The sequence below is a fragment of the Mustela nivalis genome, assembly GCF_964662115.1.
Source record: "Mustela nivalis genome assembly, chromosome: X".
In the NCBI taxonomy this organism is placed as follows: domain Eukaryota; kingdom Metazoa; phylum Chordata; class Mammalia; order Carnivora; family Mustelidae; genus Mustela; species Mustela nivalis.
In genome coordinates this window covers 893,986-919,566 of record NC_139040.1, presented here as the reverse complement: position 1 = coordinate 919,566, position 25,581 = coordinate 893,986, and the positions used below count along the sequence as shown (strand labels likewise).

Sequence of the window (25,581 nt, the reverse complement as noted above, 5' to 3'; positions counted from 1 at the left end):
ATGCCTGTGTCTGAGTTTCCTTTCAGCTACGGTGCCCCCAGATCGTCTCGCCTTCATTCTCCTGTGGGAAGGAGGTTCTGGGACACAGGTTCCAACAGCACAGGGTTCTTCAAGACCACTTGGGGAAAAGAAAACCGTGTCCCATACTTGGCACTAAATACCATTGATGTTCCGAGTATCTTCTTAGTTGTATTTCCACATATAACAACATGGAATGTTTGCATTTTCAAGATGGCCATTAGCTTTTTTCCTGTATTTTTTATTTTTTTCCATTTACCATACTCGCTTTTTCACTCTCTAAAAACTCTTCAAAAGGTGTTACTGCTTAGACACGTAAAATGCCTCATAATGTCATGTTGCACAGCTACACCGTTCCCAGTTTTCCCCCTATTACCGGTAGTGATTCAGGGGAATTCTTGGACATAAGTCTTTTTTAAAAATTTTATTTGTTTATTTGACAGAGAGAGGGAACACAAGCAGGGAGAGTAGAGAACGCGAACCATGTTGCCCACTGAGCAGGGAGCCCCACTATGGACTCCATCCCAGGACCCCGGGATCGTGACCCCAGCCGAAGGCTGACGCTTCACCGACTGGGCGCCCCAGGCGCCCCAGGGCGTAAGTCTTGACACGAGTGGTGGTTTCCTCAAGATTCATTCCGAGAGGTAGAATTACTGAGTTTTTCCTTTCCATGTTCTTCAGCTTCTGAACCTACACTATACAACTGCCCTCCAGAAAATGTGCCCTCCCACCGGCATTCTGGTGTCCCCACATCGCCGCTGGGCTGGCTCGCTGCCAGAATAAAAAGCTTGTTTTGGAGGAGGAAAGTAAACACAGAAACTGGGCAACAGCAATTCCGCGGCTTCCTGGGCTTGTCTCAGATGAGCAGAGAAGCCTTGCGGCCCCAGCTAAGCATGTGCCAGGTGGGGAGGTGCGGGGGTGTTGGTGGGTTTGCTCTCTCCAAAGAGCCGGATCTCAGAGCCTCGGGAGACTGACCAGTAACACAGAGATCCCTTTGGGCTTTCTACATACACGGTCGTGATACCTGTAAGCAAAAGGAGTTGTCGACCTTCCTTTACAGCTGGCCTGCCATTCACTGGAAAACGAACAAAAATGGGATTGAGCTGTCCTCCTGGTCGTGGGGTGGCCTTTCCTTGCTTCCCTGCACACCTCGTCATTTTGGACTGGACGCCAGGCGCTGTGCATCTGACCTTGGCCGCTGTGTCTTTTTCTCTGTGTATTCCTAAAACGCAAGCTTCCTTCGGGGATGCCGTTATTTGCAGGCAGGTGGGTTCTTTGGAGTCTTGCCTTTAAGAGTTAGCAGGACCAGGGGCTCCTGGCGGGCTCAGTCGCTTAAGTGTCCGACTCTTGCTTTCGGCTCAGGTCACGATCTCGGGGTCCGAGCCCCATGTGTTGGGTTCCGCGCTCAGTGGGGAGTCTGCTTGAGGTTTCCCTCTCTCTCCCTCTGCCCCTCCCCACCTCAAGTAAACAAATACATCTTAAGGAAAAAAAGAAATTCGTGGGATTGGAGCAGCTTTCGGTGTAGAAGCCGTTTCCCCCAACACTCCAGAGGCGAGACCTTTGTGAGTACCCCGCCTGCGGCCTCCTGAACGGTGACAGTTCCATTCTGGCCGCTGGTCCCTGTCCTGCGTGAGCCTGGGTCTGCTGACCTTCCGTCTTTGCAAGGGGTCCTCTCCTCGGCCTCAGCTGGTTTCCGCACGCGCTGGTGCTGGTCAGGGGGCTGCTGCTTACGCTGGCGGGACCGTCTGCGGCCGGCCAGCACCCTGTCCCTCGGCAGCTCTCTGGCCTCGGGTCCTCTGCCCTGCCGGCTCATTTCCTGCACTCTCCCCGTCATGTCCCCTCCAGTCAGGGACTCTGCTCGGCTCCCTCTGGAGACACTCCCTCTGGACAGTAAGCTGCGGCAGTGCACGGTTCCTCTCCTTTCGCTGCCTTCTCCCAGACCGGCTCCCTCCACGGCCTGACAGCCGGTGTCTTCGGGGCTTTGTTTACCTGTCGCTTGTGTGTGTTTCCTGCGGGGGGGGGGGCTCAGGTATTTCTATTTCATATGCCTGAGCAGACAGAGTTTGCCCTTGCAGAACCTGAAGGTCTCTGGTGCGGGCTGAAGGAGGAGAGTTGCTGCTGGCTGTGATGCTGACGACCGTGAACGGGGTGAACGGACGCAACGATCATCTTGCCTGACTGGATGCGGCAGCTGCAGCGGCTAGAGCGCGGATCTGTCTCTCTCCTCCTGTGTCGCTCTGACTTGCCCTCATTCTCTCCCTCCTTTCTGTTGTTTTCCTTTCATTCACTCACTTCCTTCCTTCCTTCCATCATTTTGGGACATGACTTATCGGCCGAGAGATGAAAATTTAGCTCCTTTACACCACTACTTACTACATGTCTTCACCTTATGCTCTCAACGTGGCTCTATTGATTCCACTCATTTCTCTTTTTAAAGATCTTACTTGTTTATTTGACAGAGAGAGAGGGGGAGAGAGAGAGAGCAAGAACACAGCAAGGGGAGCGGGAGAGGGAGAAGCAGGCTTCCACTGAGCAGGGAACCTGATGCGGGGCTTGATCCCCAAGCCCTGGGATTATGACCTGAGCTGAAGGCAGATGCCCAATGACTGAGCCACCCAGGCGCCCCTCATTTTATTTTTTTTTTAAGGTTTTATTTGCTTTAGAGAAAGAGAGAGCACAAGAGCAGGGGTGAGGGTGGGGTAGAGAGACAGGCAGACTCCGGGCTGAGCACAGAGCCCGATGCGGGGCTTGATCCCAGGACCCTGGGATCGTGACCTGAACCAAAGGCAGACGCTTCACTGACTGAGCCACTCAGGGCCCCCTCATTCCACCCATTTCAGGTATGTTTCCCCCTGAGGTTAAAAGTCACCTTGATGACAATGCTAAATTTACAAACCATTTCCCTAAATGTCTTCGCTCTTCCTTCTCTCCGGACTGGTTTCTCGCTAGGCTGGCTGGCTGACGGCGCAGGTCTCAGCCTGGACATCCCTCACCTTTTCCTGGGTTGCAGTCCCTACCCTGGAGCACGAGCCTCTCTCCTCTTACTGTCTCTTCCTGTTTGACCCCTTTTTGTTTAGATCCTTGTTTGTTTGTTTGAGTCACACCGATGGAGGCATAATTGAGACACTACCATACTCATTCCTCTTAGGTGTGCGTTCCTACACATCTGGGGGAAACCACACAGTCCCATATCTACCACCGCAATTGAGATACAGAATATTTACATCAGCCCCCAAAGTTCCTTCATTTCCCTGTGTAGCAAAACTCTCCCCCAGCCCCTGGCCACCACTGGTCTGATTTCCCTACCTACAGTTCTGCCTTTTCCAGAATGTCCCATAGATGGACTCCTACAGAATGCATCCTTTGGGTCTGGGTGTTTTTCCCCCAGTTGTTAGCATGCATGAGTCATCCCGTTTTTGTTGCTGGGGATATTTCGATTGTTTTGAGATTTTATTCATTATTGATAAAGAATATAGCAAACATAGTAAATGATATTAGCCACTCACTGGTAGGGAAAATACTGATGCCCGACATTATCCATAACAAACTGAAATAAATAAACATAAAATACAGACATATATAATATATAGACATAAATACAGACATATTATATATAATATATATTTAATACATATATATATATATATATATATTTTTTTTTTTTAACTACTCACTTGAAGAAGTTTTAGACACGACAGTCTCCAGTGTCAGCGTTTGGTTAGGCTTAGCTGGAAGCAGAGTCTCACACACACTCACTTGGAGAGTCGTAAAACCAATTTGGAAGTTTACTTGACAGTATTTGTTAAAACTAGAGATGTGCGTATACCTTGACCCAACTTTGGGAATCTGCCATAGAGAAACGAGTGCATATGCAGTAAGGCAATTTGGAGCATGACTTAATCCCAGCATCATTTGTCACAGCGAAAAATCGGAAGGAAGGCAAATGCCCATCAACTGGGAAAGGTTCGGTAAGTCAAGGGTCAGCCGTCCCGGTGGAACAGCACGTGGCGGTTGAAGAGCAAAGGAGATACCTGGCTACTCACTGAGAAAGGGATTAGGACGGGCCGAGGACCTGTGCACAGGGCACATTCCTGTCTCTGCAGTATGCTCCCGCCACGGGGACCCACAGGGAAATGCATGGTCACATCCCGGAACAAGCCGCCTACACTCCAGGAAGGTTCATCGCTAACAAGCGCATCAGGGAAGGAAAAGTCCACCTCTTAAATTTCCGACTTGCTTGTTACTTAAATACATCCCTCGAAGGGTGCCTGGGTGGCTCAGTGGGTTAAGCCTCTGCCTTTGGCTCAGGTCATGATCTCAGGGGCCTGGGATCAAGCCCCACATCGGGTTCCCTGCTCAGCGGGGAGCCTGCTTCCCCCTTTCTCTCTGCCCGCCGCTCTGCCTGCTTCTGATCTCTCTCTCTCTCTCTGTCAAATAAATAAATAAAATCCAAAAATCAATCAACCAATATATCCTTTGAGTATGTATTTCGGGGGCTCCTGGGAGGTTCAGTTGGGGAAGCGTCCAACTCTTGATTTCCGCTCAGGTCCTGATCTCAGGGTCCTGGGATGGAGCCCCACGTCGAGCTCTGCACTCAGAGTCCCTCTCCCTCTGCTCCTCCTCCCTCCCTCTCTCTCTCTCTCTCTCTCTCTCTCTCAAATAAGTAAATAAACTCTTAAAAAACATTTTCCTTGGGCGCCTGGGTGGCTCAGTGGGTTAAGCCGCTGCTCAGGGTCCTGGGATCGAGTCCCGCATCAGGCTCTCTGCTCAGCAGGGAGCCTGCTTCCTCCTCTCTCTCTCTGCCTGCCTCTCTGCCTACTTGTGATCTCTCTCTCTGTCAAATAAATAAATAAAATCTTTAAAAAAAAACATTTTCCTTTTGCACAATAATTGTGTATTAAGTTAAGAAATAATCTTTCCTGGACTCATTCTTTTAAAACGTCAGGGAAAGATTTTGAGTTTGATGAAGGATCTGTCAGTACCGTAGAGGACATCTGTGGGTTTCCTCACCCGGCATCCATTCCCCTTCTCCTGGTACAAGTATCCTTATCCCTCCCCCACAGAAGACCCCCCATACCCCCCCCCCCCCCGTTTTCCTTGCCCTACGCAGTTAGGATTCTGGGAGAGTTGGCTTCCCCTCTGATTCCAGGAGTGGGCGTGTGGGTCAGGCCTGGCCCATCAGAGCGCTGCTTTCCTATGGCCATGGTGACCCCATCGAAGCCAGTGACACTCTGGGGGCTGTGGGGCCGGGGTGGGGGAACAGGCTGACACTGGACAGATGGCAAGCAGAAGCAGTAAGGCACATACATCTCAGAGACCCAAATTCTGCGTCCAGCCACGCCTGAAAACAGGAACTACCCTGGGGGGTAGGCAGTATGCTGGAGAGGCAGGAGGGTGGTAGGGAGAGTGCAGGGGGCAGGAGGGTGGTTGGGCAGGAGGCAGGGGGCAGGGGTATTGCTGCTGCCGGGGTCAGGGGCTGGTCCTGTCACCCCTGCCCCCCCACAGGGCCCAGAGGAAGGCACTAATGAAGGGGGCACCCAGGTGTGCTGGGGGCATATTGGACCGGGGACCCCCCTGGCCCTGCCCCCATGCCCCCCGGATCCAGGGCTCAGCCCGGAGAACAGCTCAGGACCGAGTCGCCCCGCCCCGCAACCGGTTCCGCCACCCTCAGCTGTTGCTGGACACGAGGCTGATGATCTGTTCCAGTTTTTGTCGTAACTTGTGCTTCCGACAGGAGGCATCTCGGTCCAGAGCCGTGAGAACCTGGGGGAGGGGGGTGTCCCCCCGGAGCGGGGCTGGCGAGGAGGGGCCAGTGCCCTCCGGCCAAAGCCCTCCTCCCCAGCTGGAGCTCGTCCCTCCCCGGCGCCTGGGCGCGCCCCGTCCTCTCTGGGGGGCCCCCCGGGCAGGGGGAAGGAGGCACAACCCCTCCCCCGGCATCGGTGGGCAGCTTCTCCTGCGCCCCAGAGCCCCTCCTGCTGCAGAACCGGGCTCCCTGCTCTCGGGGGCCAGAGGGCAGCCCCCCCCTCCCGAGAGCGGCCCGGATGGCTGACCCCGAGCTCCCCAGCCCCTCGGCACACGCAACTCCAACTCCCACGCCCGCCCCAACCTCTCGCGGGCGGGTTTCCAGAAGGCGTCCTGTCCCTTGACCGGCAGCAGCCCCCGCGGAGCCCCTCGCTCCCTCCTCCCTGACCTCCCCCCTGCCCCGGTGCGCACCTACGTGCGGCCCTTCCGGAGCCGGGAGGTCGCCCTGCACCTGCCTTCTCGGGGTCCCTCCCGGCCCTCTGGCCGCCCCGCCGCAGTCTCCGTGGCCGCTCCCTGTCTCCTCTCGGAGTCCCAGAGCCCCAGGGCTTGCTGTGTGGGCCGCTTGCCCCTCTACACGGGCTCTGGGCCGCCCCGGTGAGCTCGTGCGGGCTCCAGGCTTTCAGGGCCGGGTCCTGGCTCGCAGGTTGGCATCTCCACACCCAGACACTTCTCCACACGCCAGACTCCCGTACCCACCTGCAGACAGACATCTACTTGGCTTGTCCTTTCAAAGTCCAGTCCTGCCTTCGCAGCAACTCTGCCATGCATCCAAACCGCGATCTGAGCTTACTCAAAATCTTTTTCACTTCCTTTTCTTTTTTAAAAGATTTATTTGAGATATCACAGAGATGGGAAGAGGGAGTAGATGCCCGCTGAGCAGGGAGCCCGTGTGGTCCAGATCGCTGGATTCCAGGACCATGACCATGACCTGAGCTCAGGGCAGAGGCTGTACCTCCTGAGCCATGAGGTACCCCAAGTCTTTCTGCTTTTCCATGGTAGGTCTTAGTCGTTCTGAAAAGCTTTGGGTCTCTGGCTCCTGACCCCTCGGAGACTTTTCCACCCAGTCGTTTAACTTTTGTTTGGGGTGTTGACTGCATCACTCCGGTTGCTCAGGTGAAACCCCAGCGTCATTCTTGACCTTCATGTCCCGGCACCCGTCCCGTCCAGCCACAGGTTGTTTCTACCGAAACTGTTCAGAATAGGACCCCTCGCCCCCTTCTGTGGGCACCTCCGCTAGTCCAGGCAAATATTTCCTGGCGGGCGCGTGAGTGTGGGGATCTGCCAGCCGCGCTCCCTGATTCTAGTGTTGACCCTCTTGGACTCTGTTCACAGAGAAGCTGCAGGGATCCTTGCTTTCCAAACATGAAGCCGTCACACGTCCCCGCTGCTCCCTTCCCTGGCTGTGTCCTCCCGCAGATCCTCAGCAGGTCTTCACATGGACCAGCAACGCTCCTTGGCTGTGTCTTCAGCATTCTAGGCGCTCCGAATTAGCGCCCCGCAGCCTGTCCTCCCTGCCCTCCGTGCTCTGTCCCGTGCAGCTCTGGGCTGACGCCCTCCTCGCCCTCAAGTCTTCCCGAAGCTCGTATTCTGACCTTCCCTACCAGAGCAGCTGCCCCCCACAGACCCTTTCCTGCTCTCTTCTCCACGCCACTCCGTGCCCTCTAAAATGCAGTAGAAGGTACAAATGTGTTCTTTTCGATTCCTGTCTCACCCATCTTGGGGGGCGGTGACCTGGCCTCAGGGGTCCTATCGTTGCTTCTGTGGTGCCCTTCACGGGACCGGTCACCGCCCAGGCCTCCCCAGGTTCTCGGGGTGGGGACGTACCCCGTCTCTGCAGGTGCAGGGGCGGGGCTCTGGGGGAGCCAGTGGGGTGCGAGACCTATCATGTGACCACGCAACTCTGTTTCCCAAGTTCACTGGACACCTGGAGGGTTGAAAAGTGGCACAGGAAGAATCCATGTAGGCTGGGAAAATTCAGTCAGATCCCACTGGGGAACTCTGGGGGGTAGAATTCCTACTTAAAGTTTGTCCCAACATGAAGTAAAGGAACTGAGGTTTTCGATGCTGTCCCTCTCAGGGGGTTGAGCAGGACAGTCCACTCTGCAGCCCTTCCTGCTCTGCTCTTACCAGTAATGCAGCTCTGGGAACAGCCGGAAAGGGGCTCCGCAGAGGGGAAACTCCAGGCAGGTGCGGCATGACAGCCAGCAAGTGGACAGGGTCCCCCTTGAGAGACCACACCTCTCTTCTGACCCTTTTCAATCAATAATTATCTCTCCAGGGCGCCTGGGGGGGGCTCAGTCAGGTGAGCGTCAAGCTCTCGGGGTCAGCTCAGGTCATGGTCTCAGGGTCGTGGGACCTAGTCCCGAGTCTGGCTCCACACTCAGTGCAGAGTCTGCTTGAGATTCCCTCTCCCCGCCCCTCCCCCCACTCACGTGCTCTCTCTCTCAAACAAGGGAAGGCAAAGTCTCATGAAAGTGACATTCCACTAAGACAGAGGTCTTGACCACAAGCCAAAGACCAGAGCAACTGTGGTGGCTGATCTCACGGCTGTTCTGCCTTTTCCACTGAGCTCTGCCGGGAATCAAGGGTTGTAGAAGATGGTCAAGTGGGGGCAGGATCTCTCTCCAGTGACTTCGCACCCTCAATTGGGAAGGGCCTCGCGTCGCCGAGGCCTTCCAGTGTCCCCTGTCTCGTCAGTGAAGTGCTGTGCATGTGGTGGGGGAGGGTCTGCGGCTCAGCTCTGCCTTCTCGCCCCTTTGCCCCCCGGTCCAGCCTGCACCAAATCCACCCTCCCTCGGGTGCAGAAAATAAAATCCAAGTTTCTAAACCACATGGCACCAAGTAGGGAAATGATAACACTAAATGCAACGTAAGGTCAAGAGAAATACAGGAGAATTAGGAAGCTAGAAACTGAGGTGGGTGTCTGGCAAAGGGGCCAGAGCACAAGGGGCCTGGCGTTCAAATACCCTTGAGGTTAGGGTTCTTGGCCCCCGCTCCCCAGGTCAGCTCTGTGGGCCAAGCTGCTCTTCTCTGGGCCAGGGGCTTGGGCTGGGATGTGCTGGGCAAAAGCAGTCATGAGCTCAGCCTCATACTTCTCCGGGGCAAGTAATCGTGTGGCTTTTTCTCCTCTCTGCCTTTGGCCTGTGGCCCCAAACCTGAGCCCCCACCACTCTGGCTGTCCCTGCCTCGCTTCGTGGCTTGGAGATGCCGCTGACCTGGCCGTCAGAGCAGCTGGGAGCCTCGGCGGCGGAGACGGGCTGGTGGCACGAGAGACTTGGGTTGGGGAGAGGCAAGCTGGGGCTGTCGCTTTTTAAGGTCAGTAATGACGAAGGTCTTGTTACATGTGTTATCGGGGTCAGTGTGGTTCGGCTGAGCCGAGGCAGTGCTCAAGTGCTCGCAGTCCGCGTTTGCATCTAACGTCATCACTTCCAGCAAGTGAGGGACAACTGGGGTATGATTCCCCCTTATGTGACTTTTATTAATGCTAGAAATGAAACATTAAAAAACAAGGAATCTTTACACATCGGCATGATTATGGTATTAACAGAGACCAGGAGGGCTGACAGGAGCCTTCTGTCTGGCCCTGATCCGAAGCCACAGTCCTGCCTCTCCTGGCTCCAGCGAAGAGGGACCAAAGAGGGACTGGGACATTCCAGGATGGCCCTGCGCCTTGGAGCCCCACCCGCCCCATGGAAAGCTGGACCCCGAGGTGCCTGACCTTGTAGGCCGGATGTCCTGCCCTACACGACCCCTGACCTGGAGGAGCTTCCTAACGCAACGAGATGGAAGAAAATAAAGCAGAAAGGAACGATGAAGAAAACAATGTGGGATCAAGGGCCACAATGTCCTGCTGGCTTCCGGGATGGCGTCCCGGCACCTGACTCACACGCATGTCGCCTGGACTCGGAATGCCATCCAAGACCATTGCCATTTTTAAAAAAGCCCCAGACCTTGCCCTGGTCAGATTCAGAGCCCCACGGCACATGCATCCCCCTCCGCACGAAGGCCGGATCTGGCAGCAGCACTGTGACCTCCGGTGCCTCTCCCGGGAGCGGCCACTGCTGTCAGCCCTGCGTGGCCCCGAGCCTGCACGCTTTCGGGGTACCATGCAGCAGCGGCCTTGTTGAAGAGTGGCACGGTCTTGTGCGCCCTGGAAAGGAGGGTGAAGTCATCTTCTTCAGGAATCCCAAACGAATAGCTCCCAAACAGGTCACGCTACCCGAGCGTGTACTGCTCCGAGCAGCCGCGGCTTCCAGGGGACACTCTGCAGGCAGGAGCTCTGCGCGGCACTCGGTCGGATGCTGTTTCATGGTGGACCTGGTGCAGCTGTTCTCTTCTCTGATCTCCAGACTGGGCGATTCCTGGCACCCGGGCGTAGAGTTTGTCTGTACTGGCCTTGGTCAGGTAACCGAGACTCTGAACCTGGGTGCCCACACAAGGCAGGTACCATCAAGGAGAACCAACAGCCCTGCCTTCCGGTCCGAGGCCCTGTGACTCCCTGCAAGTCACACTGGGACGAAGATTGCTCCTTCCCGGCTCTGGCCTGTGTGTTGGGACGCGGCAGTGGCTGCGGGGAACAGGGGCTCTCTCATTTCTCTGTCCAGGTTCATTAAGGGGCCCTTATATCATTTAAACTGGCCAAGAATTTCTCCCCACTTTCCTCCGGGAAGGAAATGAGGTGACCAGGTCCTGCTGCTTTGAACGTCAAGTACTCGAACAGTCTGAAAGGCCCAGACTGGCATTTACTTCACCTTTGGGACACTGTGAACCCTGAACCCCTACAGCAAAGCCTACAAGCTCCGACCGGCCCTGACTATCATCTACCTGCCTGCTTAGCCAGTCCATGGTCCCACGAGACACCATGCCAGGAAGAAGGGTGGCCCCGGATCTGCTTAATTCCCGGTCACTCAATTTGTCTTCTGGCGGCAGGTGCTCAGAAGAATCAAGGGCCGTTACGTCAAACCCCATGCCTGACTGAGACTTTCATCTGGGTCCCCTGGGCCCCAGCACCCCACCAAGGAAGGGGTGACATGATGCCCTCACGACAAACTGGAACCGTTTGGTTTCTGGACTGAGTCATCACTAAAACAGAAGGGAAAATTCATCGGGAAATTTGAGAATGGAACTCATTGTCTTCTGCTGTGTTGTGCTGTGTTTGTTTTCTGGTCATAACTACCTATCGCTCAAAAGCTTGAGTCTGGCACGGGACAGCCAGGGATGATTCGTGCCTTCCCGGGGGGACAAAAAATTCTGCCAGCATTAGCCGGCGCACGGGAAACACACTGCAAGGGTGCCACGTGATTGAAGAACGGATTTCACAGTGACTGTCAAAGAGGTATTTCGAACAGGAGCTTCCCATCTGAACACCACACAGAGAAAACCGGCCTGGACACGCATGCCGTTCACGTCAGAAAGCACCTGCTCAAAGTCACAGGAAAGGGAGAAGCAATGATGTCTCATCTTGTGTCTGCACGTGTTCCTCAGTCTCCGAGGGTGACCGAATGTGTAGGCTTCATCACAGTCCTCAGAGGCAGTGGCGTGAGCCTACGACGTGAAGCCTGGCCAACTCTGTTGTACGCCTCGCTCCGTGAGGGACCGGAGGCAGAGTTCCTTCTTCTGGTTCTGTTCTCTTGCCTTTGCAGTGGGGGCAACAGTCTCTGCCAAGCCTGGCTTCTGAGGTGTTTTAGGAAAGAGGTGAGATGATATGTGTGAAGACGTGCCCAGAAAGGCCAGCAGCCATGGCAGAGCCAGCCAGCCAGTGGCGTCTGACGTGCTCCCCCTGGGGTTCTGGAATCTTCCATCACTGCCTCTTATATCAGTAGAGCCAACTGCAAGCATCCCAGAGGCCATGGGCCAGCGTGGCCAGGGAAGGCCACTGCCGGGATCGGCAGGGATGGGCGTGGGTGCTGGGAGACAACCCCCTTGTCCCCCTTCAGTGGGTACAAATCCATCCTCTCTCCCAAAGCTTCTTGGCAAGCTCACGACAATCACAGCTTCTCTCTGGCTCTTGACTGGCTTCGCCCATCGCTGCAGTTCTGGCAAAGCAGCTCGGCGCCTGCGCTGAGCTTGCTCGCCCACTTGCGGCCCGGCCTGCGCCTCACGCTTTGGACTGCCGCTCGTCTGTCCACTCCTGCCTTGTGCTCCGGAGGGCCTGGGTCTTCCGCTCGTCTACCTGCACATAGTCAACCTTGTGTTCTTCTGAGACGAGAAGCTTCTGGAGGGGGGAACAGAAAGATTTTCATTATGTGCACTGAAAACAAATTGGGCAAACATCAGGCCTCTGGCGTAGATCACGGCGCCCCGATCTAGTGCACTTGGGGGTCCTGAAACGCCTCTGCTCCTGGACTTCCAGGGACCTCGCTGCGGCCGGCCGGCTCTGTCCACCCCACGCTGAGCACTGGCGACATGGGCTAACCCGATGCGCACGACACCCAACATGAGCCCCAGCCGGCGGCGGCTTCTCCTGGGCCCTGTATGGAAGACGGCCTGGGCTGTGAGGGACAGCGACAGAGGCCTTTGCCACCATGAGCCACTAAGGTGTGGGGCTTGTCCGTCTGCAGTGACTGCAGGGCCTGCCAGCGCCGACTGCGGTGCTCTTCTGTACTTGCTGGTCTCCGCCTTCTGACCGGCTTTAACCTAACCCTAACCCTAACCCTAACCCTAACCCAGTTCAGGCTTTGGGAACGAAACTGAAGGTTAAGGAGAAGCGGGAGTTCATTTGACAAAAGGGAGATCTTCCAGATTTGTTTCCCTGCATGTGCTGCTCAGTTAAACTGCTTTTCTCATCAAACGATGCATATCGCAAGGCACAGCTTCCATTCTTTCATGTCCCTGCGGCGCTAACTCCCCCTCACCACGGGCCTCGACAGAGGCGTGACAGTTCCGAGCCGCGCTGTACAGACCGCGGTACTGCGTCGGCGGCTGAAACCGGCCACCTGAGGGCCTTTGCCAACGGGTCCCGTTGCCACCGGAGAGTCTTGCCACCCCCCAGGGTCTAGCCAAACCACCGCCATGCCTCCTGCCCAAGCAGATGCTTCCCGGGACCTTCCGAGAAGAGTCACGGCCAACGCCCCGGGGAGCTCGGAAGGGAAGGGCATCTGCGGGCCGCCCTCGGCCCCGGGTGCGCCTACCTGCTGTGCGGGCGCCGGCGACGCTGAGTTGAAGTCCAGAGCCAGGTAATCCAGGCTGGATTTCCTCGCCCACGTCAGGGTGCCGCCGCTCAGCGAGTGCGCCGCTCTGTGATTCTAGAAACCAACAGCACAGGACTCAGGTTAAGGGCGTCGGGCCAGGCTGCCCGAGGGAACTGAGGCGAGTCTGCACCTGCGCCCCAGCCCCCCACAGCGCGGCTGATATAGCCACCCGGAGCGGCCCCCGTCTGAGTGACAGCTGGCATGAGACACAATGTGGACGGTCCAGCTTTCATGTCAAGCCATTCTGTCACCCACCATGGAGACAGCCGGCCAAAACCTCCCTCAAGAAGAAAACTGCTGTAAGAATAGGACAGGCCAAGGGCACCTCAGAGACCCATCTGCAAAAGATCGATCACATTTACTCAAGTTACAGTAAAGGTGCCGCCAATGCACTCAAAGACACTTTACACAACGCTAGCAGTGTGACATGGGCGACACACCCATGCACTCAACACTCAGCCTCAGAAGCCCCCGTTTCTCTTCTATGACCTCCTTTTCCTCACAAGAGACTAAGCACTGTGTTGACCTTGGTACTGACCACTGTTTTTGAATATAGTTTTGACAGCGTGGAAGTACCCTTACAACACACACCTCAGTTTTGCCTGTTTTCAACTTTTATCAATGCAAACACATAGTACGTATTTTGGGGGACTCCCCATGTTGCCCCAGACTTGCCACTGCTGAGGCACAGCCATCCCCCGAGGAGTTTCTAGGCTGTGGGTCCGGGAACGGCAGGCCTGGCCCACCGGATGGGGTAGGTGACATTACCATCCCGACACGCTCGGCGGCAGGTTCTGAGCTTTCCACTCTCCATCCTTTACCCTAACCCGCGCGGGCAGATCAGCGTTTCTAGTTTCCCTCATTTGGGGGAAATGGCATCTTCCTGTGCTCTGCTCTTCCGTGCCCTGACACTTAATTGGTCACCTTTTCATATGTTCAAGGACCGTCGATTTTTCTCTCTGCTGTGAATTGTCTGTTCAGGTTTGCTTTTGTTTTGCTGAGTTTTATATGGAAGTCCCTGCTTTTTTTTCTAATTTTCCTTAGTACTTCCTCACATATCCTGGACAGCAATCGTTCCTTGGTCTACAGTTGTTCTTTCTTTTAATGGCATTCTCTCTCCTTTTTCAAAAGAGATTTTATCCATTTATTTGACAGAGACAGAGAGGAGGAGGATAAGCAAGGGGAGCCACAGACCCCAGACCAATCGGGGAGCCCGGCACGGAACTCGATCCCAGGACTCTGGGATCATGACCTGAGCCGAAGGCAGAGGCTTCACCCACTGAGCCCCCCAGGTGCCCCTATAGTATCTTCTAAATGAAGAGTCATTCCCACTTTTAATGTAATATTTTCCCGAGTGGCTTTTTTTTTTTTTTTTTTTTTAAGGAACTCTTCCTATGGTGAAGTCATAACTTGTTGCCCTATATTTTCTCCTAGAATGATAAACTCTTGCCCTTCACATTTACGTAATAACCTAGCCTGGGCTGATTTTAACCTACAGTGGTGAAAAAGGGTTACAATCCATTCCTTTTTTGTTGTTTTTACCCCACAGGGGTAGCCGCCCTGCCTTCTGCGACGCAAACTCTAGTCACATGTTGCGTTCTCGTATGTGAACAGATGTTGAGTTCTATCAAATACTTGCTCTGCATCTAATGAAATAATCACATCATTTTTCTCCTTTAATATATTAACATGCTTGATAGACTTAATAGAGTCTTTTAATTCAGAGTCGTTACAGCTCATCTCTCAGAGAATACTGCGGAGGACCCTTGTCGCAAGGAAAATAGGGAAGCCTGGCTCACTACATGGTACTCCAGAAACAAATATAGCACTGTATGTTAACTAACTGGAATTAAAATTAAAACTTAAAAAAAAAAAGGTAGTAAGAGATTATAAAAAAACGTTTCCCCTTCTGGCATAGTTTTTGTTTCCTCTGATCTGTTTTGGTCTCTATCCTTCGTGCCAGAGCTTTCCTGAAAGGTCTGATGAGGACATTGGCTGTCCACTTGTATGTAAGAGTCAAAATCCCAAAAGTCGACTGGAAGCTTTGAGTACATTGGTGGTGCTTGTCCACTGTGGGGTTCACTGCAGGGTGATCCTATTGGATGTTATTCTTGGTAAACCCTCAGTGTCAGGACCTCGGTCTTCCTTGGGCTGCTCGAATAGCCCACAGCACTATCTTCCAATCTCCAGGACTCGGTTGCAGAGGTCTGATTGTCAACACTATGGAAAAGAGGGGCTAGGGAAAAGGTTTGGGAGTGGTTCTCATATTTACGTAATCACCTCGTGCTTAGTATGTAGTATTCTTGGTCAAATGGGTCTAATGTCTCTCCCCGCCAGTTCAGAGAGCCCTTGTTTTATTCTCTCTAGAGACTACACTTCAACTTCTCTGTAGAGATGGGAGGTCCTAGTGGTCTACCTCCACGCAGCGAGGGAGAGGCACTGCAAGATTTACCTGCTGCTTAGGCGGGCTTTGGACTACTAGCCCTTCTTTTCCTTTCCCTTCAGCCCTAGTTCCAGAACCATGCACCATGGACAATTCCTGAACCTTTTAGGTACTCTATAGTATTTTCTGCCTCTCCCTGACCCCCCCGCATATTAAGGATTTAACTTTCTTAGGTCTGATAAGTCATTTACCACACACCCATCTGCTTTCCAGTTTCCAATGTCACTACTATTATCTTCTCCAATTCTTTATACCCTTATGGGTTTATGCCTTCACCAAATCCCTGTACTGAAATTTTAGAGGCTCTTTTGGGATGGACGGAAAACAGAAGCCTGGGGTAGATCTGCCATCTTTACGGAGATGTCCATGAACAGATTCTGGAAGGTTAAATCCACTTTGTATACTTGGGATAAATCCAACTTGTTTGCGTATATTCTCAGCTTTTCATAGTGCTGGATTTATTTTGCTAAAATTTTCTGTAGGGCTTCTTTTCTGACAACTTCATCGAGCCATAATTCTAGAGCACACAATACTCCCATTTAAAGTTGACAATGCACATGTCCATATTTGTGCAATCACTGTCTCAGTCAATTTCAGGACATTTTCATCACCCCAAACGAAATCTGCAGCCCCAAGCTCTAGGCAACCACCACTAATCTATTTTCTGTCTCTACAGACTTGCTATTCCAGATATTTCCTACCAGTGCAGTCATATAGTACGTTTCTTTTGAGATAACTGGCTTCTTTTACTCAGCATACTGTTTCCAAGATTCACTAGTGTTGTTTCATTGTACGACTGCATAACGTTCCATTGGGTGGCTAGACCACGTTTTATTTACTGAGTCAACAACTGATGAACATTTGGGCTATTTTCACTTTTGGGCTCTTAAGAAAGCGCTGCTGGGGCGCCTGGGTGGCTCAGTACATTGAGCAACTGCCTTTGGTTCAGGTCATGATCCCAGAGTTCTGAGCTTGAGCCCCACGTCGGGCTTCCTGCTCAGGGGAGAGTCTGCTTCTCCCTCTGCCTCTGCCTGCCACTGTGCCTACTTGTGCTCTCTGTCAGAAAAAGTGCTGCTATGAACATTTGTGTACAAAATTTGATTGGAAATATACTTTTTTAGGATATTTTAACTTACGTCAGTGAGTAAAATTGGTCTGTAATTTTGTACCTATGTTATTGCTATTTGTATCATGTTACTTTAGCCTTATAAAATTTAAGGGGGGTAATTTTTTTTCATTCCCTGGAGGCATTTGTGTAAGATTGTAATGCTCTCTTCCGTTTGGTAGAAAGTGTCTGCATAGTCGTTTGGGGCTCATGACCCTTTGCAGTTGTCCCTACTGAGATCACTCAGGTTCCTATTTCTACTCGAACATGTTTTTGGATATTTTGTGATAATTTGCCTATTTTCACCAAAGTTGTCAAATTCATAATATTCTTTTATGTCATCAATCTCTGGCATATTTGCAATTATTACCTCCTTTATATTTTTAATATTGTTTATTTGTATCCATTGCTTTCTCTTGATTAATTATGTTCAATTTTAGTCTTTTCTTTTTAAAAATATTTATTTGACAGAGAGAGAGAATGCAAGCAGTGGGAACGGCAGAGGGAGCAACACACTCCCCGCAGAGCAAGGAGCCAATGCCCAGCTCAATACAGGAACCCTGAGATCACAACCTGCACAGAAGGCAGAGGCTTAACAGACTGAGCCACCCAGGCGCCGCGACCGAGTTTCTAATTTCATCCCAATTTTTGTTTCTATTTGTTCTAAATGGTCTTTTCTAATTTGCCTGGTCATTTTTTTAAAAAGGGGGCATGGGGCTCAATCCCAGGATGCCGGGATCATGACCTGAGCTGAAGGCAGATGCCCGATGACCAGCCACCCAGGTGCCCCTGGTCATATTTTACTGGCATGTTGTTAGTCTAACTTTCAACTCATCTTATTTCTTTAAATATATCAAACATAATTATTTTATATTCAAAATCTAGTTATTTCCAATAATAGCTTACTTCTGTATTTGATTCTATTGTTTGTAATTTGTATCAATTCTCAGGATTTGTAATTCCTTGGCATTTTTTGGTCCCAGAGATTCCCCTTCCTTTTTTGTCAGTTGAGTTTTGTTTTTAAAAAATATATTCTCTACCATTTTAAGATATTTTATGTGGTGGTATGTAGTTTTAATGGTAGCTTGTCTACAGAAGTGTCCTATCCAATTAAAAAAAGTAGAACAAATGTAGCTCCACTTCCTTTTTTTTAAGATTGTATTTTTAGGTAATCTTTATGCCTTCTGTGGGGCTCAAACTCACAAACCCAAGGTCTAGAGCATGCTCTAGCAAATGAGCCCACCAAGTTCTATTTCTCATGTTGGATTAAATAATTTTGACCCCTCTTCCTGCAAAGAACAGTATTATTTCATTTTTGGTAGAATCTGAGGAATTGTTTCTAAAACTGTATGGGAAAAGAGAGGACCAAAAATAGCCAAAGAAAACTTGAGGAAGATCAACAAGCAGGACTTACTTTCCTTGATAGCAAGACTTATCAAGCTGCAGTAACCAGCACGGTGTGCTAGTGTCCAAGACAGACAGGTAGACCGATGGAACAGATCTGAGAGACCAGAAGAAGGCTTGATTTATGGCAAAGATGGCGCTGCAGAAGTGGCAAATCATAGTAATTTAAAATAAATGGTGATAGATCAATTAGAGAAACATATCGAGGGAAAATGAAATTTGATTCCCACCTGCAATCATACACAGAAGTTAATTCCAGGTGCACTGCAGACCTAATTATGAAATGTACAAGTATAAAGCTTCTGACAAGTAACCAAAATTTACCCAAGATTTCATAGATCATGTTAATGGTCCTTCAACTATTAAAGAAATTGAAGTCACCCACATGTTTCACTGATAAATTTGCCAAAAAATTTAAAGAATAAATAACACTAATTCTACATAATCTGTTCCAGAAAATAGAGGAGGAGAGAACACTTCCTGAGGGTCCCAACATTACCTTGATAACAAAACAAGGCAAAGACACTATGAAAAACCCTCAGATCGATACCCATTGTGACCATGGATACAGTATCCTCAACAAAATGTTAGCAAATCAAATCCAGCAATACATAAAACGAATACTACACCATGACCAAATGGATTTTATTTGGGGAGTTCATGACTGACTCGATATTCAAAAATAAACCAGGATATTATTAAAAATAAACCAGGATAAATAAACCAAGATAGTCCACAATATTTACAGTCTAAAGAAGAAAACAAAACGATCATATCAATGAATACTCAATAGTGAGACTGAGTGAAAGGGAAACAAAGAGATTTGTTCAGTGTACTCAACACTGCACTCAAGTCATCAGGCTGGTGAGAAAGCAAATGAAAGAATGAAGGAGCACAGAGACGGAAAAGGAAGGAATAAAACACTGTATTTACAGACGAGATGATCATGTAAACAGAAAACCCCAGGGAATGTAAAGAAAATAAACCTCCCATATCTAATAAGGGAATTTGGCAAAGTTGCAGGATACAAGGCCAACACACCACAAACAATCATATTTGTATATACTGCCAAGGTACAACTGAGAGCTGAAATTAAAGAAATGACATTTACAATAGCTCCAAAAGGTGAAATACACAGGTAGAAGTCTAATAAAACATGATAACATCTATACATTAAAATTATAACATTCTAAGGAAAGAAAGAAAATCTGAATAAATGGAGACACACTACGTTCATGAATTAGAAGATCAGCTTAGAGTAAGTGTCAGTTCTCAAATTTATTCATAGCATTAACATAATTCCAGTCAAAATCACATCAGGATATTTTGTTAGATAATGAAAAGTTATTCCAAAATTTACATTGAAAGGCAAAGGTGGGGGCACCTGGGAGGCTCAGTCAGTTAAGCGTCTGCCTTCGGCTCAGATCATGATCCCCGGGTCCTGGGATTGAGCCCCACATCGGGCTCTATGCTCAGTGGACAGCCTGCTTCCCTCTCTCTCTGCCTGCCTCTCTGCCTACTTGTCATCTCTCTCTCTATCTATGTCAAATAAATAAATAAATAAATCTCTAAAAAAAAAAAGAAGAAACTCAATGAATTGTGCTCAATCAATAGGCAATAATGTCTCTGTCGCTGGCCATAGCAATGTTTTCCCAGATATGCCTCCTGAGGCAAGGGAATTAAAAACAAAAATAAACTATTGGGACTACATCAAAATAAAAAGCTTCTGCACAGTGTAGGAAACAATCAACAAACTTAAAAGGCAACCTACTGAATGGAAGAAGGTATTTGCAAAATACGCAAAGAATTTCTTATATGTCTCAACAACCCCCCCAAAAATAATACAATTAAAAAACAGGCAGAAGACATAACAGACATTTCTCCAAAGAAGATATCCAGATGGCCAACAGACACATGAAAAGATGCTCATCGTCACCAATCATCAGGGAGATGCAGACCAAAACCACAATGAGATGCCACCTCACACCAGTCAGCATGGCTACACTCAACAACACAAGACAGGGAGGCCTGGCTACATCGGTCAGCAGAGCATGTGACTCTTGATCTCAGGGTTGTAAGTTCAAACCTCACACTGGGTGCACAGACTATTTAAAAAAAAAAAATCCACAGTGAACAACAAGTGTTGGCCAGGATGTGGAGAAAAGGGAGCCCTTGTGCATTGTTGGTGGGAAGGCAAACTGGTGCAACCACTCTGGAAAACAGTGTGGAGGATCCTCGAAAAGCTAAACACAGAACTACTCTAGGATCCAGTAATTGCACGGCTGAGTATTTCCCCAGAAAAGATGAAAACACTAAGTCAGAGGGATCCAAGCACCCCACATTGAGAGCATTGTTGTCACAATGGCCACAAGACAGCAGCAGCCCAAGTGTCCATGGACTGACGAATGAATAAAGATGTAGTGTGCACACACGCACACCCCCACACCTCCATGGAATATTATTTGGCTATCAAAAAAGAATGAACCCTTGCCATTTACAACATGGATGGAGCTAGAGAGAATCATGCTAAGTGAAATAAGCCAGTCAGAGAAAGACAAACAGCACACGATTTTACTCATATGTGGAATTTAAGAAATGAAACAGATGAGAAAAGGAAAAAGCAAAAAGAGGTAAGCCTAGAAACACTCTTAACTCCAGAAAACACACTGATGGTCACCACAGGAGAGGTGGGGGGAGGGAAGGGGTAAATAGGCGATGGGCATGAAGGAGGGCACTTGTGGTGACCAGCGGCAGGTGCTGTGCGGATGTCCTGAGTCAATACATTGCACACCAAAAACTGGTACTGCACTGTATGTTGACTCTACTGGTATTTGAGTAAAACCAAATAAATCTGGCTTAACCAAATTAAAAACCTTTGCTCTGCAAAAGAAAGAAGAGAATGAAAAGGCAAGTTCCAGATGCAAAAGAAAATCTGTGCCAGTCACATACCCATTGGGTGAGTTGTACTCAGAATACGTAAAGAGCTCTCAAAACCCAGTGTAAGAAAACAAACAGCACAACTGAAACTCAGGCAAAAGGTTCCAACAGATAGATACTCCACCAAAGAAGACACACAAATGCCTGACAGACACACAAAATTAAGTCTGACCCCACTTGCTGTTAGGGAAATAGGTGTTAAAACGACAATGAAATACCACTACCTACACATTAGAAGGTCTACGTTAAAAACAAACAAGAAATCTGCGGACCAAGGACACTCCCGAGGCGTGGCTGGCACTCTCACAAACAGCTGACAGCTTGTGTGGCCATGACCATGACAGCAAGGCTCGGGCAGTACCTCTCAGAGTCAAACCTACAACAGATGACCCCGTTAAACCCAGCTGATGATCCACCAATCTCACTTCTAGGTCCTTATCCTAGAGGAGGAGGCTTCAACAACGACATTCTTGACTTTTGGGGTCAGATCATTCTTTGTCGTGGGGAGTTGTCCTCTGCACTAGAGGGCGTGTAGCAACCCCCTGAACCACATGCCCCTGGGCGAGCTTCTGGCAACCGAGAACGTCTCCAGACATTGCCAAGTATCCCTTGGGGGTGAAATCAACCCCCGGTAGAGAACCACTGCTCTAGTGAAATGAAAACTTAGCGAATGCCAACAGATGCCCACACAGAATCTGTAAAAGGCCCTCAAGATCAGGAACAAGGCAAGGTGGCCCGCTTCTGCAATTTCTACTCAACAAAGTATTGGAAGTTCCAGCTATATGTAGCAGTTAGGCAAGAAAAAAGTAAAAAGGCAGCCAAGTTGGGAAAAAATAAGCAAAATAATCTGTCTGTTGACAACATGGTCTTATATGTGGAAAACTCTAAAGATTCCACACAAAAATATTAATAACAAACAAAAATTAAACTCATCAAGTGTGTAGGATACAAAGATCACATCCAAAATTCAGTTGCATTTCTATACACTAACTGAACCACCTGAAAAGAGGAAATCAAGAAAATGGTATCACAGTGCCTGGGGGGCTCAGTTGGTGAATTGTCTGCCTTCGGCTCAGGTCACGATCCTGGAATCCCAGGATCAAGTGCCACAACCCTGCTGAGCGGGGAGCCTGCTTCTCTGTCTCCCTCTGCCTGCTGCTCTGCCTACCTGTGCCTCGCTCTCTCCGTCAAATAAATAAATAATCTTTTTTAAAAAAAGAAAACGGTATCATTTACAATATTAAAAAGAATGAAGAATTTGGGAATAAATTTAACCAAAGACTTGTAATGACAACTTCAAACCATTGCCGAAAGAAAGCAAAGCAGACACAAATAAATGGAAAGACATTTCCATTTATGTGTACAGATTGGAAGACTTAACACCCAAATGTCCTCCAGTGGGTAAGGAGACAAACCATGGCACACTTGCACACTTGAACAGTGCTTGGCAGTAAAACAGAAAGAACGACTGACAAGCATTACAACTTGGGTGAACCCCCGAGACATTGCACTGAGTGAAAGAAACCAGTCTCACAAGATGGCAAACTCTGTGATACAAGTATAGTGATGGAGAACGCGTCGGTTAGTGCCAGGGATTCGGGTTGTGGGAGGGTGTGACTATGGAGATGGAGCTCGGAAGACAGCCTTGAAGTTGTGCCGTGTCCTGACTGTGCCGGTGGGCACGTGAACCTATATCCACGTTAAAATGCACAGACCCACACACTGACAGAAAGTCTGTTTCACTGGAAGATAATCTAAAAGCTAAAAAGTATTATAATGTCATAACAAACCACTTAAGGTGAGATTCCGAGTCTAGAATTCTACTATCAAAATCTTACAAAATGACTGAAATTACAGAATGTGGAAATACTGTAGAAAGAGATCACAGAAGTTAAAATTGTCATTCTTCTAAATTTTCTGTAATTTCACAAACAGCGAAAGAAAGTAAAAGAACTGTAATAGAACAAAACTTGCATCTCAGTCCCTAGCCTCAATTTTTACATTCAGATCAGACCTTGTTGTCAGAGAGAAAAACATTAACATACACAATTATGTGCAAAATCAAATCAAACCCTATGAGTCATGCGGCTTGTGTGAACGAGTGAAAGAAGGGAACTCAAAGATGGTGCTTTCCCCATAGGTACCTGCCCTCAGCCAGTGTTCTGGGCCCCAGTTTGCCCTGTCATATGGCCTAGTAATGCCCAAACAGTCATTAACTCATGACTATCAACCTCGGTCAGAAAGCAAGCCGTAACTATGCTGCTAATGAAACACCCGTCTTTCTCATAACCTCCAAGGTCAGGGATGAACTGCGAGCGTCTGGAATGAGTCCGCACTTGCTTTTATCAGGTTATAGGTTCACTTCCCTTTTCTGTTCTCTGGAGACAGAGCACAGCTGGCCAGTATCCTTTATAAGAGTGTTTTCTTCTAGAAGTTTCCCAAGGGCCATGACTAAGTGTGAAAAACACTGGGAAGACCAGAGCAGATTTGTATATGAGTCACTTTCCATCTGCATATGGTTAAGGGAACTTACAGCCTAATTTTTATCAACGAGAAAGGCAACATGAAGCATTTAATTAGTGCTTCACTGCACATGACCGTGTTTAGATTTTTACTTGCCTACTAAGCTCATGCACAGGAGGGCCAGAACTGTCTTTTCAAAAGTGCAAACAGCCACAGTGCCTTGAATATCGGTCTTCTATGATCTCTTTTCAAAACCTCATCGGTCAAACAGAGATTCTCCCTGGAGTTAAGTTGCAGAACAGGCTAACGCACCTCATAATTCCTAGAGGTGCTAAAATTCCCTCTGTCTTCAAAACCCGTGCTACCAGCAGACTCCAACGTAACGGGAATGGAGGGAAGAGCAGAGGGGGGAGATTAATTACTTAGTTAGGGTTAGGGTTCGGATGGAGATGTCAGGTCTCTATTTGCCCAGACCTACAGAAAGACCCGGTAACCCAAGTCTCCAGACACTGAGTCACATTCACAGCCCGGGACCCTGCACTCCCCGCCACCGGGACCCCAAGTGACTCCTCCCCCGGGAAGGCTCATTAGCAATGGGGGCAGGGCCACCAGGTGGTCCGGCAGAAGGGCACCCAGGATACGTGCATTTGCGCTGGACAGCCGCAGAGCCGCAAACTCACTGCGATCAAACAGGACAGCACGGCCCTGGTGGAAAGAACGGCTGCTGTTTCCTGTCCCCCATTCCATACGCCTTGACCCTGGGGGCTCCCGCCACAGCCTCAGAACGCAGGAGAGAAAAGCAGCTTCGAATCGGTTAGTTGCGGGTAACCTGGCAGCACGTTCAGGTGACTGTTTCCAGACTGCAGGGGGCTTTCAGGGGCACACGTGTCCTCCACGAAGAGCTCACAGAAGGCACACTGGGGTGGAGCACATGAGAGTGTGAAACAGACGATTACCATGTGGATGTAGCTTTCTTCCTCTTCTCTGGAAACGGAATTGGCAAAAAATCTTGCAGAATTAATACCGTTTCTTTCTGGAGAGAGAAATCTGGTTCGATTGCTGAGAACAAAAACACAGATGAGGTCAAACCAATGTCTTAACAGCTGCTCTGAAAGCCAGCCAGGAAGTGACACGGTCCCCGTGGGCTCTTCAGCCCTCCCCTTCCAGATACAGTTTCCTTCTGGCCAGAGCACTTCCCGAGGCCACAGGGCCTGCCCAGCTTCTGCCCTGTTCTGGGGCTAAGGGCTCCTACTTTTCAAGGGTTACTTCTTTCCAGACCCTCCATGTGACACAGCTCACAGGCTTTCTAGAAACAGACCAAGGCCTCATATCATCTAGGAAAACACACACACACACACACACACACACACACACACACAATGCTCCTTTGGGGCTCTCTTGTTTCCGTTCAAAGTAACTGGCAAACGTAACGAGGTATGGCCATTTCTCTGGCGGGATGAGAACAAGACGGCAAATTCATTTCACCCTCCTCCCAAGTCAGAAGCACAGGCCGCATCTCTCTGCAGTCACGGCTGGAAACAGAGCTCTTTGCAGAGGTCCACTTTACAAAGTGACTGACTGTATCCTGTGGCATGGAGAGAAGCCAGAAACTCTGGGGCCAGGCCCAAGACTCTGAAAACACAGCTTCTAAAGGGTGAGAGTGCAGACACATCTGGGGGCCTGTCTGCCAAGTCCATGCAGCGTCCCTCTTTCTCTGAGGACTCCCTTCTCCTACTCTGCTCACAAGCCTGGGCTTCTGGAAGCCATGTTGGCCCTCCTGGCCCATCCCCCTGAGCAGAGTCACCTGTGGCCCAGAGGATGGGGCAGAACAATTCCGTCTCCCAGGAAATGCGAGTTGGGGTTGAGAAAGAGCCTGTTTCTGCTGGTACTGGGCCTGGGGCATGTACGTAAGCTCGGGATCTATGGTGACATGAAGACAGAAGGCGACATGGGAGGTGGAGAGTTCCCTGGGAACACCTTTTCCTTCGTGATCGACAAGGTATTTCTGGCTCATGATAACAAACCCCACCCCTCCTTTGACTCTAACTACATCTCCTCAGAGTCTGAACTAAACCCAGGAGTGCCCCTGCCAGATGAGGGCCCTTTGAGCAAAGACGTACCAAGGGACAGTGCAGGTCCTGGTTACACACGCGTGTTCCCGGATGGTGGAGAGGTTTCTCAGGTCCAGGGGAGGAGGCCGTGCTACAAGACAATCCACG

The 25,581-nt window shown here is 50.0% G+C and overlaps 1 protein-coding gene across 14 annotated transcripts in view; it reads right to left on the bottom strand.

Annotated features, from left to right (window-relative positions):
* Nucleotides 1-9,256: 9,256 nt before the first annotated feature.
* The window catches only part of GAB3 (GRB2 associated binding protein 3), a 90,989-nt gene continuing 74,664 nt past the window's right edge, over nt 9,257-25,581 (bottom strand). For 11 of the 14 annotated variants that reach the window (XR_014307030.1, XR_014307031.1, XM_082716613.1 and 8 more), the window contains 4 exons: nt 25,483-25,564; nt 24,319-24,421; nt 12,951-13,064; nt 9,257-12,034 (listed from right to left, as the gene is read on the bottom strand). Coding sequence is in view for 10 of the 14 variants with exons in the window: in XM_082716613.1 (XP_082572739.1) it covers nt 11,918-12,034; nt 12,951-13,064; nt 24,319-24,421; nt 25,483-25,564 (416 nt within the window). In the remaining 4 variants the exon portion in view is untranslated. Of the gene's footprint in view, nt 12,035-12,950; nt 13,065-24,318; nt 24,422-25,482; nt 25,565-25,581 lie in introns of those variants that run through there. The other 3 variants (XR_014307029.1, XR_014307032.1, XM_082716612.1) reach the window with 2 other exon arrangements.